Raw genomic sequence first — 18,592 nt, 5'->3', positions numbered from 1 at the left:
CTAGTCAATGGAAGCAAGCACAAGAACTCTGAGTAATTGGGAGGGGTTTTTTTTGCACACTTAGGATGACATAATTCAGCCATATCAGAACAAGGAAGAGTGGGAAGAATGCATTTTTTTTTCTCTCCTAGGGAAATATATTATAAGAACCCCTAAGAGCATATCCAGAAGTTTTGATTTTTTTTTTTGCATAAAGTTTCACCAACTTAACCTGCATGAACTAGAACTTCTCTGTATCTTCAAAAATGCAAAGCTGTAGTGCAAAGAATAAACTGGAAGAAATATCTGCAACAGTACTTTGACTTACATAATTTCATGTCTTAGGTTCATTAACACCCTTCTACCTCTTGCCATATCAAATACTGATCCTCCCAATTGCCAAAGGTTCTTCTGACAGGGCTCTGAACCAGCAGCCTTGACACCAAGTGGACTTTGCTTAGGGTAACATTTGGACATCTGCAGTCATCTCTGCTCTTCTGGTGTAATCACTAGGCTATAATTTTTTCTTCTATCTTAATTGCACCTGAAACTCACAAGAATTTCCTGTTCTTATACAGTGTCGAGGGGGCCCAACCGCAAGCAACAAGATGACTGGACACATCATTTAAATACCAAACTGGAGCACAGATGTATCAGCTCAGAGCTAGTTCAGACCTCTGTTCTGACTCATCATTATAGCATGAAGACATACCCACTGGCCCCCATTTCCACATAGAGAACCCAAACCTCCTTCTGTGCCAAACATGCCTCCAGAGCAGCAAGGCACAGCACAGTGAGTATAGAATGCCAGACACAGACTGAGGAAGGGAAATTCCATCTTGCTTCCTGAACATAAACAAATGGTTGAGCACTGTAATACTGAAAAGTAGGTGCCAATGTTATGCACATATTACATAAATAATAACAGTGTTTTCATACCTCTGTGAGCTTACCTTTAATTATATCTGCAGGTTTTACAGACTTCTAAAGTACTTCTCTTGTTTCTGATGCACCCTTCTTCCTAGGCAGTTAGTCAAATACAGAACAAAATAAGAAATCCATTGAGCTGAAATAATGTGCTTTTAAATATTGCAAAATTCAAGTTCTTTTTGTGAGTCAGCTCTCCCTCTCTTGTAGTACAGGACCCTTGTCTTCAGCTAATCTATTATCAGGGCTCAACAGCTGTTTGTGCATCTGCACCCCCAGTGCTGGGGTGGGGACCCAAGGGTGAGCCAGCATCTGGAGCAGAAAATGGAAAAGGCAGGGCAAGAGGGAAGATAATTGCTTTGTTTCCCTGTGGGAGCTGCTGGGGAAGGACCCCACCACCCAGCCAGCTATACCTTTGCTGTCTCTGTGACACCTGGAACGAAGAGCTTTGCAAGTGGGAAGCAGAGATTAGCTCTTCAAATGGGACTAATCAATTCCCATTTCCCTGGCACAGGAAAGGCACAGGAAAAGTAGGCACAAGACCACATCCTGCAGCTTGCTTTGCCTACTGGCTTGAGCTGGCTCCAGACAGAAATCCAGTTTGTCTGGAAAACTTCTTCCCTTGTAATGCATCCTGTTAGTGGATTGCAAATCAGGAAGTTTTTATGTGTAAATAAGAGGTGCCTTTCCACTCATTTTGGCTAAGGACTAAGAATTAGAGGACATCATCTGTAGATGCATCCAATTTTCATTTAAGAGAACAATGCTACTTAAGAGTGATTCCTGTACATCCATGTTACATCATGCTGACTGCATCGCTGACAAGGGTGATTAAGGAGCTATGATCTCTAGACCAGCAAGAGTCCTCCAAACCTTTTATCACAGGTTTTCTTTCCTCCCATCTTTCCTTCACAAGATCTCAAGTGAAAATTTACCAAGTGGAATGAAAACCTGTTCCCATCTCCCACACATACTTCTCCATAAGGCCAAGAAAAGATGCTTAATCCATTTCATCCTTCCTTTTATTTGTATCTATTTTTAGCTTTAACCAAAGCATACAGATGGGAGGAATTAGTCTCAACACATCACTATCTTCCCAAGATCATTAGTTTATCTATTGGTAAAAATGCACAAGATGAAGCATCAGTTGGAAAATACGTTTGTTGCAGCTTCATAAAGCAGCAGCCAGAGATGTTAAAGAGTGTCACAACTTACTTGACTTTTCCAGGCAAACATTGGTTTTTCCTTTATGTTTGACAGAGTCAAAGTGATGTTATAGTTAAACAGCATTAAAATTACCCCCTTGTCCTAGCTCTTTGAGAAGCTAGGCAGTTACTGGACACTGGCCGAGCCCCCTTGACCCTGGCTAAGCTTATCCCAGGAGATAACTTCACAGGGCTGGAAGCATGGTTGGCCCAGAGCCCATCATACAGCTTATAGCCACTCCACAAAGAAAGTGTTTTGGGCATGCAGGGGCAAACCCTGCCCTCATGCTGGCCCTGACTGCGAGCTGAAGCACATCCCACCACTGCGTAGGGGGAGAGCAGTGCAAGGGTGATCTGCCTCACACATGTTTACAGCTGCCGTGCCAGGCAGGGATAAGCCACCCAGCCCCACCCTGCACTCCCAACTCTGGCCCAGGAAAAGCAAACAGGTGGAGGCAACTCATAAAACTTTCACCAGCTGCTGCAAGCAGCCTTACCCTATTTTCCTTCCTGGTTGTTGTTCTCCATGTGCTTTTCCTAGTCCCCTAGTAGTAGGGCAGGTCCACTGCTGTGCCACACTACCAAAGCTGGTGCTTCCCTCACTTTTGTGATTAAGAAGAAAAGAGGCAGGTGGGCAAACAGCCCTTCAGTCCTTGGGGTTGTTAGGAAGATGTGCCAGCAGTGGGGCAGGCTAGGGAAGGGAGCTGCCTTCTGTGTGCCCTAAATGTCACTTCTGGTCCAGAGTTTCATTCAAAAATAGGGATCAGTTTTCATGAAATTTTTAAGGAATTCAGTTTAGTACCTGCAGTTACTATGTCCCCTTTTCACCTGAGGAAAACTGGAATTATTTGGGTCAATGTTATTATGATGTTTCTGACATGAATTATACAGAGAAAACTATTTTATTATAGAATGCTACCTAACAGAATGACTATAGATTTACAGGTTAAGCTCTAATCATGCGTTGTAAAAGTTTATATTAAAAATAATAAAACTATCTTGTGTTAGTGAATGCATTATTGTGCATCTACTCAGAAATGTAGGAATGCATTTCAGTGATTAAACAGAATTTTGGCATGTTTAAGTTCTATTTTTAATCTTGTTTACTAGAAAGTTTTCATGAAAATGTTTATTTGTATTCTGGTAATGATAGCATTTATTTGATAAAGACTTTGTATAGGACAAGAAAATCTAATCTTGAATTAAACTTAATAAATAAATGAAACTTAATTCCAACATTTAAAAGGCATTCTTAAGAGTACAAACTAATGCAAATAAATTATTAAGGTTAAATTGCTAGGAAAAGAAAACAGGACAGATTGTGTGTGTTTGTATACACAAACACACGCACAAACACACACATATTGTATATATATATAGCTATAATCCCAGGAAATACAGAATGAAGGAAGAAATTTGTATACTTTCCTTCAGTTGCTGAAAGAAAAAGTACCAATAGCCCTTGACAGATTAACTCGACCTGTGCAAGCAGCGATGGGATCAGTACTTTTCCCTAGTTGTAATTATTTCTTTTCAGTTGTGGTTCTCATTTCATCAGTGTTTCATCTTACTCCATCAGTAACTTCTAGAGCAGCTATTATCATAGAATCATTAAGGTTGGACCTCCAAGACCATCAAGTCCAACCTTTGACCAAACACCACCATGCCACCTAAACCCTAGCACTAAGTGCCAAAACCAGTGGTTTCTTAGTCACCACCAGCAGTGGTGACTCCACCACTTCCCTCTGCAGCCCATTCCAATGCTTAACCACGTTTTCAAAAAAAGGTTGAAAAAATACTTCATGACAAACAATGTGGACTTTCTTTGATGCAGCTTGTGGCCATTTCCTCTAATCCTCAACACTCTTTATTATCTTTCACAGTGGTGGCTAGATTGAGTTCTAGCTGAGCTTTCACCTTTCTGAAAGTCTCTCTATACATACAAAGTCTCTCTCTTCTGAAAGTCTCTCTACATGACGCAATGACATCCTTGTATTCTTCCTGAGTTGCCTGCCCCTTCTTCCAAAGGTCATAAACTCTCTTTTTTTTTTTTTTTTTGCCTGAGTTTCAGCAAAACCTCCCTATTCAGTCAGGCTGATTTTCTTTCCCACTGACTCATCTTTTGGCACATAGGGACAGCCTGCTCCTGAGCCTTTGAGATTTCCTTCTATCTGGATCCCATTGTTTCTAAGGAGTTCAGTATGGCACTAGCAGCTTCCTCTTGAACATATAATATTCAGTGCCTAATTGGAAACATGGGATACCAAATACATTTTAATAAAGCATATCTATATAACAAAAGCAAGTCTTTCAATGTTTAATAGCTGCAGAACCAGAATATGCTGAGCCCTTGCTCAGCAGGAGCAGGGAGGCTCAAGCTCAGCTGCAGGCTGTCTGCAGACCCAAACAGGGAGCACTAACTCAGCTCATGGTAAATTATTGGGTCTAAGATTCACTCTTAACCCCCCAACTTCAGGTCCGCTATTGTGACATGACAGGGAGAGGCAGTTACTCTAAATATAACAAGCTCAGTTTTAGTGATGATTCTTGTTGTGAACCCTAGGGCTGTCCTGCATCCTCAGAAATGTCATTTCTACCCCACCATCCTACTCCCAGTAGCCCAAGCTGTGTTTTCGTTTTGCTAGCTGCAGCTCACATTGGCATTTTTAAAATCCCAGCCAGAGCTCTGCTGCACAAGGAGCCCTGTTGTTATGCCAGAGGCACTGTTGCCTTGGGGGCAACCACACACTGCTGGCCCCTGGGCACATCATGAAAGAAGCTGGTGGGTCCAGGCCAACTCCACTGGGATGGAGGCCCAAAGCTGCACTCTTTCAAGGCTCAGATGTGAGAAGAGCTAGGATGCACTGGGGATGTAGAGCATTAGAGTCAAACCCACGGGGCACCTGTTCCCCAGGCAGATACCTCTCAATGAGTCCTCTTTCCTTTGTCTGTTTTCACACAGGATATCTGGGGTATGTTGTGTGTCTGCCCCAATTTTTCTTGTGGGCTTGAGATGTATTTCAGAACTCCACTTTCCTGGCCTTTATTTCCTCTCTGTTTTCAGTCAGGCATCTCTACTTATATGGCAAGCACAGGCATCAAGATCTGCCCGCAACTGCAGTTCAAATCTTGCATTTTGGAGGTGAGAGTATCCAAGCTGAATTTGTGGGTTTCCACGTTCTTAAGTAGAGAAGGCCATCAAACCCACATCTTATGTCCTGAATGAATTCTCTAACCTTTAGTACCTCTCATCCAACTTGATGTTTGTTGTTTGGTGTTTTTTTTTTTTTTAATTAAAAAAGAAAAAATCTTGATCCCTGCACAAATTTAGAAGTATACTATTGGTGTCTGCCTCCAAAGAAAGTTATGGGCAATGGTTTTGGCCACTCCACTCTCAGATTACAGGTTATTTTTAATCCCATCTAGAGATTTCTGACTCTTTTCCAAGCGTGGGACAGGGAAACCAAGCCCATAACTGTGTTCCAAATATCACTCCTGGGACCTAAAATTAAATATTGCAAAATATTTGCCCACATGTTTTTCCTAGTTTTTACCACTGACATTGACCTTTACTTTAAATTAGTCCTCATAGTTACTCCTGAGATAAAAAAAAAATCCATAAAGACATTAAGGAGATTGTTCATTCCCATCTCGAATATAGTCTATTTGTGCTGTCTTAATGTTGAAGAAGTAATACGTACAGTGGACTTTCTTTTCAGCCAGGAATGCAAAATACCAAACCCGAATGCGGACTGAGCCGTGTTGCATTATTGCTCGGGACCAGTAGATGGCAACCACCCATTGCAGTGTCAAAGGTAAGTGAGACTTGTTCAGGTAGGGGATGTATTAGGTGACAGCTTGAGCAGCAAAGCTCTGCTACTCCACGCGAGGAGAAGGCAGAACTTGTAATTTTTACTCCTTCTTATAGCTCTCCCATTGGGAAGAGAGCAGTGAGTTGCCCTTTTCCATACTCAGTTTTGACAAATTATAATTGTGACAATTCACTTGACTAGACTGTCTGCTGCTGCTCCTATCTGAGGCTGCTCCTTACTGCTAATATCAGTCAAAAAAAGAACAAGACAATGGAAAAAAATCCAAAGCAATTAGACTACCTTAGCTTCCACAGGAATAGCCTCAAGTTCTTATCATTATTAATTAGATTCCTTATTACTTTAGGTGGAAGCAGTTAGAACTCAGTAACAATGAATCTGGGATTGGAAATAGACTTCCCTCTAGAAATTGACTGAGGCTATTGACGTACCAGTTAATTAATTCTCATTATATGAGGGGCCTTACAGAATTTTTTTTACATGATCAAGTTGGAATACATTCTAACTTTTTCCCCCCCCTACAACATTAGATTAAAAGTTGTTCATTTCTAAGAGCAAGAACAGTAAAGGTTTGAAAAAGTCCCCTCCAAGAACCTTACATTTACACTTCAGAAGAGAAATTCCTTCATAAAAACAGGAGAACTGTTGGAGAAATATATGTATAGCTTTACTAGAAGGACACTTAACTAGCTGTAGTCAAATGAAATTTTCCTTTAGCGTTGATTTAACCATATTTGTGCCTTTGTTTTCAATAAGGATTGGTATACATAATACATGTGTTGATGCATACAGGAGTGTCAGTAGTGCAGGAAAAAAACACAGACCTTTGGACCCGTAAAGGATTCCTGCATTGCCTTACAGTGTCATTTGCAATTTTAAAGAATACACTACAAATAGCTAAACCAGACAAGAAGAGCGCTGTCACTTAGTAAAAACAAACCAAAATACTCTGCATTACTGGGATGCCTCCCTCCAAGTTCTCAACCACTTTGCAAACCATTAACTTGAAATGTGTTAATTTGCACCCTTTCAGTACAAGGTGTATGTTTATTCTCAGAACTCACACCTTTGCTGGGAAAGCTTAAAAAACCTACTTGACAGATAAAGTATAAGCTTTCACTTTTGTTACAACTACCCGTTGATCAGCTGTGAATTTCCATAAGGGACTTTGAAATTAGGAGAAAACCAGGTGGCATCCATTTCCTAGTGAATACTAGAGGTGATAGTAGGAATAGCTTCTGAAATCCTTTATGAAACCCAACAAACTTTTCATTATTTCCTTAATCTAATAATAACATTTATACTCTAAACCCCTCTACTTTTTAATGAGATTTGAGAGCTTTTTTCTTCTTTAGAGAACTTAAAGTACTTGAACCTGATGATAAAATTTGAGCGCCTTTATTTGCCTTAGCATGAGAAACTTGTATGAATTGTATGTGTGTTTTTCTTGTGGACCCATGAGTAGTTTTGTTAAGGCTTCAAGAGTTATCCTGGACTCTTCTTGCAGAGAACTGCAAAGCTAGTTAGATTTTTTTTTTTTTTTTTTTTTTTTGCAAAAAGGTAAAGAAAGAGAAGTCTAAATGATTTAGAAGGAATTTTTAGAGAAACAATAGAAATACTGCTCTGTTTATAGTCATGCTTTTTTTAGATCAAATATTTGAGAAGAACAGATAAAGATTCAAGGTCTGTGGTTGCCATGAAGGGCAGAGAAAGGTCTCACTTCTGGTACTTATCACAACAGAAGTTTGCAAGAGACCTCCAAGGACAGTAACTCTGCAGTAAAGTTTAGTTCATGTTCAAAGGAATCCACGTGGAAGTTCCCTTCCGCTCAATACTTCATCTACATCTCAAATCACAAAATACACCCTTATGCACTGTAATGGTCATATTTATGGTAGAACCTGCCTCAAGGTCTGGAATTTCATGTGTTAGGTATCTAAGTAGGGGTCAGGGGTATCTTCAAAAGCTTGTACCACGTTTCTGTCATGTGTGCATTGAAATGTGTGTACAATGAGCTGTGACAAAGTGCTCTGAAGATTGTGGTCTGGTAGGAGCGCGCACACCTTATGTACAATGGTAAAAAGGCCCTGGAAAAATGTAATTGTAGCCTTTTCACACTTCTCCACCTCCACTTCCTAAAATTGGAAAAAGCCCATATTGCCCCCTACTGCTGTGCAGAAAAAATGTCTCTGGACTGTTTTTTAGCAAAACCTTTCTGTTTCTTTGATCAAGACACTGAAAATGTTCCTTGTTGAGCAAAGCCTTAGCATGTTGGCCAGCAGACTTGTTTGATCATGTTACAGTGAAAAATGAAGATATGATTGAGCACTGAAGCAAATGCTTGAACATTGACTTTTCAGCAAAGAATAAAGTGCAGATTTGCATGGGGACTTTGCGTACTTGATCCTTATTTCACATGCTGTTTGAGGCATGATTTAAAGAAGAGATAACCAGGATCACAGTCCAGTAATGTGCTGAGTGATTTTGAGGTCGTGCTGGATACTATCCATTACAATTGCTTGCAATGAAATTCAGGGATAATCAAACTTGGCATAATAAATTACCAAGATAAGATAGGTAATGAAAGAATGTGAAATGGAGAAGATAGGTTTGTGCTTCTTAACAGCGTTCAGTGTGACTTCTCTAATTATTAACTAAACCTCCAAGTCTGAGGTAGTCCTTAAACAAATGCCTTAATCCTTTTTCAGATTCTCTCCTTACAACATCTCCTGTCTCCTCACATTTCCACAATGAGGGAAAGGAAGGCAACAGATCCACTCCATTCATCCACAGATCTGACTGAAGGGAAGGAGAAGTTAAGACTGAAACAAGAGGTTGGCCTGATTAGCAGCGTGTCATTAATTGCAGGTACCATGATAGGCTCAGGGATCTTTATGTCCCCTGAGTGGGTACTACACCACATGGGGAACCCTGCCAGCAGCCTGCTGATCTGGGCAGCATGTGGTCTCCTGGCCACGTTTGGAGCCTTGTCGTACGCTGAGCTTGGAACAATAATTAAAGAGTCTGGAGGAGAATATATTTACATTTTGAGGATTTTTGGTTCCTTTCCTGCTTTCCTTTTTGCCTACACTTCTGTCATCCTGGTGAGACCAGCTGGTTTGGCAGCTGTCTGTCTGAGCTTTGCTGAGTACGCCATTGCGCCGTTCTACCCAGGATGCTCATCTCCGCAGGTTGCCATCAAATGTACAGCTGCCGCCTGCATCCTGATTTTAACTATCATCAACTGCCTCAACGTGAGGCTGGCAACATCTGTTATGAACATTTTTACAGCTGCCAAACTCTTGGCTTTGTTGGTGATCGTGGTGGGTGGGTTGGTGCTGCTTGCCAAGGGACAAACTCAGAGTTTTCAGAATGGTTTTCAAGGCACCACTGCAGGTATTGGGGCAGTTGGAGTGGCGTTTTACCAGGGGCTCTGGTCCTATGATGGATGGAACAACCTAAATTATGTAACTGAGGAACTGAAGAAGCCTGAGGTGAGTGAGTGAGTGAGTGAGTGAGTGAGTGAGTGAGTGAGTGAGTGAGTGAGTGAGCGAGCAAGCTGGGTTTTACTTACTTAATCCTGCTGTTAATATGTTTGATTCTATCTATGATTGTGTTAAGAGTGGTAATCAAGGGATTTACAGTGAGGGTGGTGAGACACTGACAGAAGAGACATTGCAGATGCCCTGTCCCCAGAAGTGTTCAAGGCCAGCTTGTGTAGGGCTTTGAGCAACTTGGTGTAGTGGAAGGAACCCCTGCTCATTACATGGAGGTTTGAACTAGATAATCTTTAAGGTCCCTTCCAATCCAAACCATCTTGTGGTCCTATAAAAGTCCTAAAATAACCCACTGACTGGAAAGAAATTATTAGACAGAACTTGGATGCTTTAGGGATGAAGTTTTTTCTTAGTGTTTAGAGGATCTCACTGTAGACACCTAGATTTATTCAGAAAAGCACTCACTGCTATAATCCATAAAGGATTCTTAACAACATGTATTTTCTTAAAGACTTGATCCATAATCTATGCTTTAGAAAACAAAGTACTTTATCTCTCCCTGTTGCATCAAAGGGCAACTTCAGAGCAAGCCAAGCCTCATTGGAAAGGGAATCTAACTCTGTGAATGATCCCTGTCTTTAAACATCTATATTTTAGCATTGTGCAGTCCATGCTGTAGGCACTGAAGTAGCTCAGCTGCATCTCACATCACCTTCTCTGTGCCATATTATCCATTTTCACAGATCAAACACTGCAGCAGTGAACAACTCTTATTTTGCAAGAGTTGTGTGAGTGCAGAGTTTATAGAGTGTGCTTTGTACCAGTGCAGCACACAAGATCCTACAGATCAAATGCAAATACACAGTTAAATATTAACCTAAATGGCAGCAAAGATCCCAGGGCCACTCTCTCCCACAGGATCATGAGCACTGATATTCAGGCCCTTCCAGAGTGGAGACACCACCATTAGAAATTGCTGTATCTTGTCCTGTGTTGAGAATGGGGAATGCAAAAATTGATATTTCAAGTTCTTAGATGCATACAGTTGCCATTTCCCAGTATTTTCAGTTGCATAAGACACTGTTGATTTTATTGAGTCTTAAAATGATCCTGTGGTGTTCTAAGACACAATCCTGCCACTAAGAAAAAATAAATATTTCCTTCCTAGTGCAAGTCCCCTTTGAGATTTTGAGATCAAACCCCTCTTTTGATTTAAACTGTAGAGTAGTTAAATGTGATACAACACACCCTGGAACTTTGTCCATGGCAGTGAGGTGTTTATGGGAAGATGCAGCACGCCAGGAGACATAACATACTAATAACAAATAAATCAATATTAAAATAATCAAGAAATATGCAAAAGGCATCTTAGGCAGCTACAAATCAAAATCTTTTTAATAAGATTTAGTGGGTTCTTTTTGTTTGAATTATTTTGTTTGGTTGGTTGTGGGGTTTTTTAGACTAACTTTGGAACCGTACAAGACTGGTGTGAAAGCTGCCATGTGAATCTGGATCTATGTCTTGTTCTGAGGAAAGGTTTAGGAAGTGGAGGAATTTCAATGAGAGACGTGGGTGGTGGCAAAACCAAATCAAACAAAAAAAGCACAGTGCTGCACCTAACACTGCTGTCATCCCTTTTCCAGGTGACCCTTCCCAGAGCTCTGATGATTGCCATTCCTTTGGTTACATGCCTGTATTTGCTGGTAAACGTGAGCTACCTGGCAGCCATGACTCCCTCTGAGCTGCTGTCTTCAGGAGCTGTGGCTGTCACCTGGGGGTGAGCACTGCGTGGGGCAACATGGGCAATGCAGCTCTGAGAAACACTGCTTCTCTCCTGAGTTTCAGGAGATTTAAATGTTATTCCCAGAGGGAATGGCAGCACTGCATTGGTCAGGCCATGTTACAGAGAAGAAGAGGGTGACAAAGATGCTCAGAGGGCTGAATCACATTGCTGTCTGAGAGAGGTGGGACTGTTCAGCCTGGAGAGAGAAAGCTCCAGGGAGACCTTACAGCATTTTCCAGTGCCTAAAGGGGCTACAAGAGAGCTGGAAAGGAAGTTTTTACAAGGGCATGTAGAAGTAGGACAAGCAGGAATGGCTTCAAATTGAAAGAGAGTAGGTTTAGATTAGACATAAGGAAGAAATTTTTTACTGTGAGGCTGGTGAGGCACTGGCACAGGTTGCCTAGAGAAGCTGTGGATGCTCCATCCCTGGAAACATTCAAGGTCAGGTTGGAGGGGGCTTTGGCAACCTGGTCTTGTGGAAGGTGTCCCTGCCCATGGCAGGGGCTTGGAAAAGGATGATCTTCAAGGTCCATTCCAAATTGTTCTATCATTCTATGGTTCTATGAGGCCAAGGCTGACCAGCTCCATCTGACCGTGGTCTCCAAGGTGCATCTAGGCTGCCAAGATGGCAGATTCCTTACTCCCCATTCCCTTTGTTTACACTGGGAAACTGTAACTCCCCCAACTCATGTTTTACCCCATGAAAAGTGTCCATAAGGGAGAGGTGAAGGTCACACCAGGAGCATCTCCCCACAGGCACTGGGAATGCAGTGAGGGTACATATCCAGACTTGGAACTGAGAAATTTTGCACATTTTAGATATTTCCAGGGAAACTGGGAGGGCCATGTGCTGCCCTGCTAATGCAGAGGCAGTGGGTTGGGAGTGAGACAGGAGTCAACCAGCTGAATCCTGTCTACTTGGCACCTGGAATTTAGAGCAGACCAGAGTCTTATGTCTCAGTTTCTCCATCTGTGGGGAAATGGAAAATGGTACTGATCTCAACACCTTTGAGAGCTGTTATACACAGGTTGGGTAGCCTTTGGTAACTGCAATTGGCTTGTGTTTTTCCAGACCTGCACAGAAACAATTTCTACCTTTCCTCAACCTGAAGTATTTGGTGACATTAAACAGTTTCTGTACAAGATGAGGAATTTAGGAAGAGAAGGAAGGGATCATCATGAGAGGTATAGACACCATCAATGATCTTCCACCAGAACATCCAGCCTTAGTCTAGATATTTCCAAAGACACAGAATCCCTGATAGCCCTAAATGAGTTGTCTGGCAGAAATGATGACATGGTGTATCCACAGATTACGTGCTGCTCTTCCTAAAAAGTCAGCAGCAGCTTTGCTTCTGTGTGCATTTCACAAGATCTCCCATTTGAAGATCTGACTGAGCTCTTGCTGGATGTGTTCTCTAATAGCCTTTCATTATGAGTAGGAGCTTTTAAAGGTCTAGTGCTTTGTTTGAGCATGTCACAAAGCCTCACTAAGCTGCAGTGTCACGAACTTTCCCTGCACTTCCTTTCCCATCATTCCTAATTAACAAGTTATTTGTGAGCTTCCTCCTTTGTAACACATCTCCTTTTCCTGTCTGATTAACCTTTTCACCCAAGAGTGCAATTCAGGAAGAAATATTGAACTAGTGACAGGAAATCTGGGCACTCAAAGGCTGGGGAACAGGTAGGGAGCCAGTCTGAGGAGGAGGTAAAGTTTGTGCCTCACAAGCAAGACATGCAGCTATTCAGGCCATTAAGAAAGAATGGGAGGAGTATAAAGAACCCAGAGGAGGACTTGTCACATTTAAATGCATTTATTCCCTATATAAGAGGAAAACTCCCAGAAAGAAACATTGTTCAGTGGTGAGAGGTGCAGCGACAAAAAGAGCTCAGGAAACTCTTCCCAGCGTTTCTTTGATGACAGCAATTTAACAGCAACCACAGGTTTCAGTTTGCTTGTAAATAAAGTGATCTAAAAAAACATTTGAGTTTTGGATTTTTGCCAATTAGATAAACAGTGTTTGTGTATGTGACAATTACCCCAAACACCAGCATTTATTACTCAATTAATACTCTTAATGCTGCTTCATTCCAGAAGACAATCTTCACTTTTAGGTGAGAAAATTATCATTCCTTCCAAATATTTACCTTGAACTCTGTAACTCTGCTACTTCTTCTGTTAAGTAGTAAGTGAAACAGAAATGTCTGTATATGTTATACAGAACCAAACATCTGGAATTCAAACCATTTTTTTTGGCTTAAGTCAGATTCACAGGAGAGCAGTAATAGGTGCATGTGGGATTAAAGGGTTAAAATCCTATGCATATTCAGGAAGAGGTTGTAATGCAGAATATTTCTTCCAGTGTGATGGGAACAGTTTTTCTGTAATTTCCGAGCTAATGTTATTGGTTGTGATATCTTCAGGTGTTTTGCCACAGCTTCAGTACACAAAAAAATGTGGTTTTGCCTGTTGTGACCTCTTTGTACACCATTGCAGTGTGGACAGAATATATATAGCAGGAAGAAAGGCTGTCAGACAAGGCAAATTTCCTAGTCACTAAATATTATGGGAATTGCAAGAAGACTTTAAATCACTAGAAAGACCACAGAAAAAGATTATGTTCAATACAGAAATACTGGAGGGATGCAACCTGTCTGATTCTACAGTGAGTATTCAATACATCTATGAACTGCATCTTATGCTGTGAACTCTTTCCCACCTCAGGGACAAAGTCCTGGGCAGCTGGGCGTGGCTCATCTCCTTGTCGGTGGCCCTGTCTACGTTTGGTTCCTCGAATGGGACGTTCTTCAGCGGAGGCCGTGTATGCTACATTGCTGCCAGGGAGGGCCACATGGTGAGCACAAAGAAAGGGGTCTGGCTTGCTCTGAGCAACTTCACCTTCCTGTGACACTAAAGCAGAGAGGAAAACACTGTGTATGTTCAACTGGCAGAGTGATAGCTCTTCAAGGGGTTTGTTCCTTGCTCATTAATCTCCATCTCTTTCAAAAGTAAGGCGTATTGTCGCTGTCATATTTTCTGAGAAATCCCTTTGCCCAGGATTCTTCTCCTGGGAAGCTGAGAAGCCTCAGAGAAAAATGAAAATAATAATTATCTGATTGCTTCTCCTGTGTTTTGCTGCTTTGGAATGTGGAGATTGTTTATCCAAGAGGTGGTTGTTTGATTGGTTTCATGTGAATTGTTTTTACTTAATGACCAATCACCATCCGGCTGTGTCGGGACTCTGGAAGAGGTCACGAATTTTTCATTAGTATTTTTTTAAGCCTTCTGTAAGTATCCTTTCTCTATTCTTTAGTATAGTTTTAGTATAGCATTCTTTAATATAATATAATATCATAAAATAATAAATTAGCCTTCTAAGAGCAGCGAGTCAGATTCTCAATTCCTCCTTCGTCCTGGGGACCCTGAAAATACCACAGTGTATGTTGTCTCTGGGCTTTCTTTTTCAGTCAGGTGCTTTCAAAAAGATAACATAATCACATCTAGCTTGAATTTTAAGAACAGCTTTGAAATGAACCACTCAAATATTGCTGCATTGGAGCACCAGGCACAGGGTGTGGGGTGACTTAGTCAATATACCTGCCAGGAAAGGAGAACCTGGCCATGCTTGTGTGTTGTAAGGCACCTTTGCTCACACTGGGAGGGTAGCCCAGCACCAGCCAGCTGCCTTTGCAGCTGTTATGCTGACTACACAGGTTCATCTCAGGGGTGATCCAGCCTTCACATGGGTAGTCCAGCTTAGATGCAGCATAGGACATCTTTGCTCTTCAAGCTTCATAGCAATTACAAAGTGACACCAAGCTTTACATCTCTCCTAGCTTGGGTTATCATTGGTTTTGTTAGGTGGGCCAAATCTGGTAACCCAGTGGAGGTCAGGCTGCTGCAGCTCCTTTCTCCCTGGTCCAACCAATAAGACCAGCATGCATTCCCAGTAGCCACACCCACACAAACACAGGTGTCAAACATATTTATAGACACACATACATACATACATGTATAGCTGTATATATGCATACAGAGCCAGAAGGGAACATAGAGCTCAACGTACAGACATAGCTGGGGCTCACACAAACACCAGCATTAACAACACCAAGGGCCTTTCATTCCCTCTCTGGCTGATCAGGGGTCTATTAGTGAGAAATTAATATAAAATATATATACAGTGTGGGCCCCTCCAGCAGCTGGGCTCAGATACTCAGCCCCTGGTCCCAGTCTCCCCAAGTTGGTATCTGGGCAAACAAGGCCCCAGGGCTGCTGCCACATCCCAGCTGCTGATACAGACCCCGCTCACTCACAGGTACACCTCCACACACACTTAACCACACTGCTCCACAAGGAGGAGAAAAAAGGTTGAGCTGCATTTGTCCTCTGTTTTGAGCAGGCCTCTTGTGTTCCTCCTGAATCTCTCTGCTTTTTTTGGTCCTTCCCACCCACAGCATCTGGCATTTCTGTCCTCAAGTGTGAAGGCACTGAAATTGGTTGAACTGAAAGAGGCTGTGGATCCCTGGAAGTTTGAGGCCAGGCTTGATGGGGCTATGAGCAGCCTGGTCTAGCGAAAGGTGTCCCAGCCTACAGCAGGATGTTGGAATTAGATGATCTTTAAGATCCTTCCAACCCAAATCATTCTATGAATCTGTGATTCCACACCAGCTCTGCTCCTGGTTCATAGCAGGGAATCTTTTATGCATATGAATGACCAGGTTGGTGGAGATGACTGGACTGGTGGTTGCTGTTTTTGGTGGTTCCTGATTTCGGTGGTTACTGTTCCTCAACCTCTCTCTCTGAGGATAATGCCTGCTCTATCATGGCAAGCTCTGTGCTGAGAATGCACAGATGGTCTGAATCTGACCATACTATGAGCTGAATGCTTATGCCATTTCTCAAACACTCACCTCTAGCAAAGGTTCTTGCATGATATTTTGGTTGGGAATTAAGAATAAAATAAAGATTTAAAAGCAGTCTTTCTCATTAAACTTTCCCAATGAAATAAACAATAAAGAGGCTACTAATCCTGAAACAAACCCTGGTGTAATTTGTATTCACATAAATGTTTCAGGACTAGTCCTTGTCTCATTTTCCAGTCATCCCAAGAGAAGTCAAGTCCCAGAGAGACATGACAGAGGGCAGAAGACTGGGCCCATGGCAAAAGGTCCTGATGGTGGTCAGGAAAGCTCTAATTTGACTCATTCTGTCACATCAGTAGTTTGAAAACCTCATTTTGCCTGCTCAAACTGATCATGTTTGATATGAAACCAGTGAGACACAATAAAAATGCCCTTGAAGGAGTTTCCTGTATTTACACTCCTTGGAGTTGGTCTGGTTGTATATAGTGCTTATTTGCTGATTCTGAATGGCTCTGGCTGCAGGCAAAGCTCCCACCAGCAGCTGAGGGGGATGAATAAGGAGCTCCGAGTCCATGAAATGATGATGCTTTGCTTTGTTTTTCAGCCAGACATCCTGTCCATGGCGCATGTGCGACGCCTCACACCCTCCCCTGCTCTACTGTTCACATCTGCCATGTCTTTAATAATGATAATATCAGGGAGCTTTACCAGCATTGTCAACTTCTTCAGGTATGTGTGTGTAGGGTTTCTGTTTGCATCCCCTGTGCTCCTGGGTTTTACACTGTTTACAAGTACTTTCTTGCATCATCCTTTTGAGCCTGGGCTATTGCTTTCTAACCTATACTGGGGAGAGGAGGAGGGAAGAAGGAAAAGAAAGAGATTGGGAACCAGCACCTTTGCAATGCATGAATGCTCCTGTCACTAGAGACTTAACTGAATGCGATTCATCCCCATTGAATCAGTCATGTTCAGATAATTCTAAACTTCTCATCATTTGTGCTAGAAAGGAAATGAATGGAGGAACTACTAAATTTATATCAATATTCACCTTTTTAATTGGAGATATGAACATCTGGGATCTGCAAGGCAGGACTGACATTCCTGGATGATCTCACCCCAAGTGTAATGCTGTCTAATTTTTTTCTTTTCTTCAAGTTTTATGGCATGGCTTTTCTATGGAATGACTATTTCTGGGCTCCTTTATTTAAAAATCAAGAAACCAGAACTGCCAAGATCTTACAAGGTAAGATAACATAAAACCCTCAAATATTTTCCTATATTGTTCAAGTGACTAAGAGAACATTTAGAGAAAAGACTGAGCACTGGTGGCTTACAGATTCAATGTGGTTGTCCTTCCTTTTTTAATTTCAAGTTTTGTGTCAGCAAAGCCAACAAGGGGTGAGACAGTGTGAACATACAGGCATAAGTCAAGATTGAATTCTCTTTCTTGATAAGCTAATAATGCCCTGCCTCCTCACTCTGAAAATATATCTACCATATCCTCTTTCTTTCTAAAAGATTTAAATGGTAAATGAAGGATGATTCTGATCAACATTGTAATCACCTGTTTTTGCTCACAGACTTTGGGCAAACTCCTGGGAGGGTAGCCCAGGTGCTAGAACCTTGCAGAGGGAAAAATAACTTAGGTGGAGTGCCCCAAGTTCTTTGAAATGACATAGGGACAGGTTTGTTCCCCATAAAACAGATGAAAGGAGGGAAATCAAGAGTCACATGTTCTTCCCCTGATGCCATGAGTGAGCTGATCTTCAGTGCTTCCTCAGTTACTGAGGATTATTAATGAATGCACAAGCCACCCTCCTTTGAGGAAGGGTGGCTTCAAGTTGAAGTTTAAATGCTTTCTGACCAGGCTTACAGAAACTGCCTCTAAGATTGCCTGTCCACCTGTCTGTAAACACATGGATAAAACTTTATGTGCAAGGGTGCTAAAGTACAGTTGATTTGAATACAATTGCTCTGTGTTTTGTCTACAGCTTGGCTTTGAGATGCGCGGTAGTAGGGAGACCAAGAACAGGCTTGGCACTAAACCCAGTAGTTTGCATCTTCAGGTCTAGGAGGACAGGAAAGACCAGGGGTTAGGGTGTGATATGGCGGTGTAGCCCTTGCAGGGATGTTCAGCCTTGGGGTGGGGGTAGGCTGGGAAACAGGATGTCTTACATGAGTATTTATGCTGATGTTTTGCTTTCACAGGTCCCAATTATCATCCCCATAATTGTGCTGATGGCAGCTGTATACCTGGTGTTAGCTCCCATCATTGATCAACCCCAAATAGAGATCCTTTACATCATCCTGTTCATTTTCAGTGGCATCATTTTTTATTTCCCACTGGTTCGCTTCAAGTACCACCCTCGCTTCTTACAGAGAGTCACTTTGCACCTCCAGCTGTTGCTGGAAGTTGCTCCAACTACCAGGGATGCAAACTGAGATAACATCCTTCCTTCACGTGGCTGCCTCCACCTCATGGTTTATCCCTTGGTTTTCAAGGCTCAG

General features: G+C 42.0%; 1 protein-coding gene across 1 annotated transcript; it reads left to right on the top strand.

Annotated features, from left to right (window-relative positions):
* The first annotated feature begins 7,667 nt into the window (after positions 1–7,667).
* On the top strand, positions 7,668–18,526 carry LOC136554044 (b(0,+)-type amino acid transporter 1-like). Its single transcript, XM_066545842.1, has 7 exons — positions 7,668–7,709; positions 8,686–9,435; positions 11,082–11,215; positions 13,947–14,076; positions 16,689–16,813; positions 17,240–17,327; positions 18,293–18,526. The coding sequence occupies exons 2-7, from the start codon at positions 8,692–8,694 to the stop codon at positions 18,524–18,526; spliced, it is 1,455 nt and encodes a 484-aa protein (XP_066401939.1). The 5' UTR covers positions 7,668–7,709; positions 8,686–8,691.
* The last annotated feature ends 66 nt before the right edge of the window (positions 18,527–18,592 follow it).

Source organism: Molothrus aeneus, chromosome 3 (assembly GCF_037042795.1).
Source record: "Molothrus aeneus isolate 106 chromosome 3, BPBGC_Maene_1.0, whole genome shotgun sequence".
Taxonomy (NCBI): Eukaryota; Metazoa; Chordata; class Aves; order Passeriformes; family Icteridae; genus Molothrus; species Molothrus aeneus.
The sequence above is the reverse complement of the archived record's forward strand: the minus strand, read 5'-3'. Positions and strand labels throughout refer to the sequence as shown.

Excerpts from the sequence above, each read along its gene's own strand:
- LOC136554044 (XM_066545842.1), top strand. The coding sequence starts at position 8,692 with ATGAGGGAAAGGAAGGCAACAGATCCACTCCATTCATCCACAGATCTG. Across the intron at positions 11,216-13,946 it reads GCTGTGGCTGTCACCTGGGG|GGACAAAGTCCTGGGCAGCT; the intron begins GTGAGCACTGCG and ends TTCCCACCTCAG. Across the intron at positions 16,814-17,239 it reads AGCATTGTCAACTTCTTCAG|TTTTATGGCATGGCTTTTCT; the intron begins GTATGTGTGTGT and ends CTTTTCTTCAAG.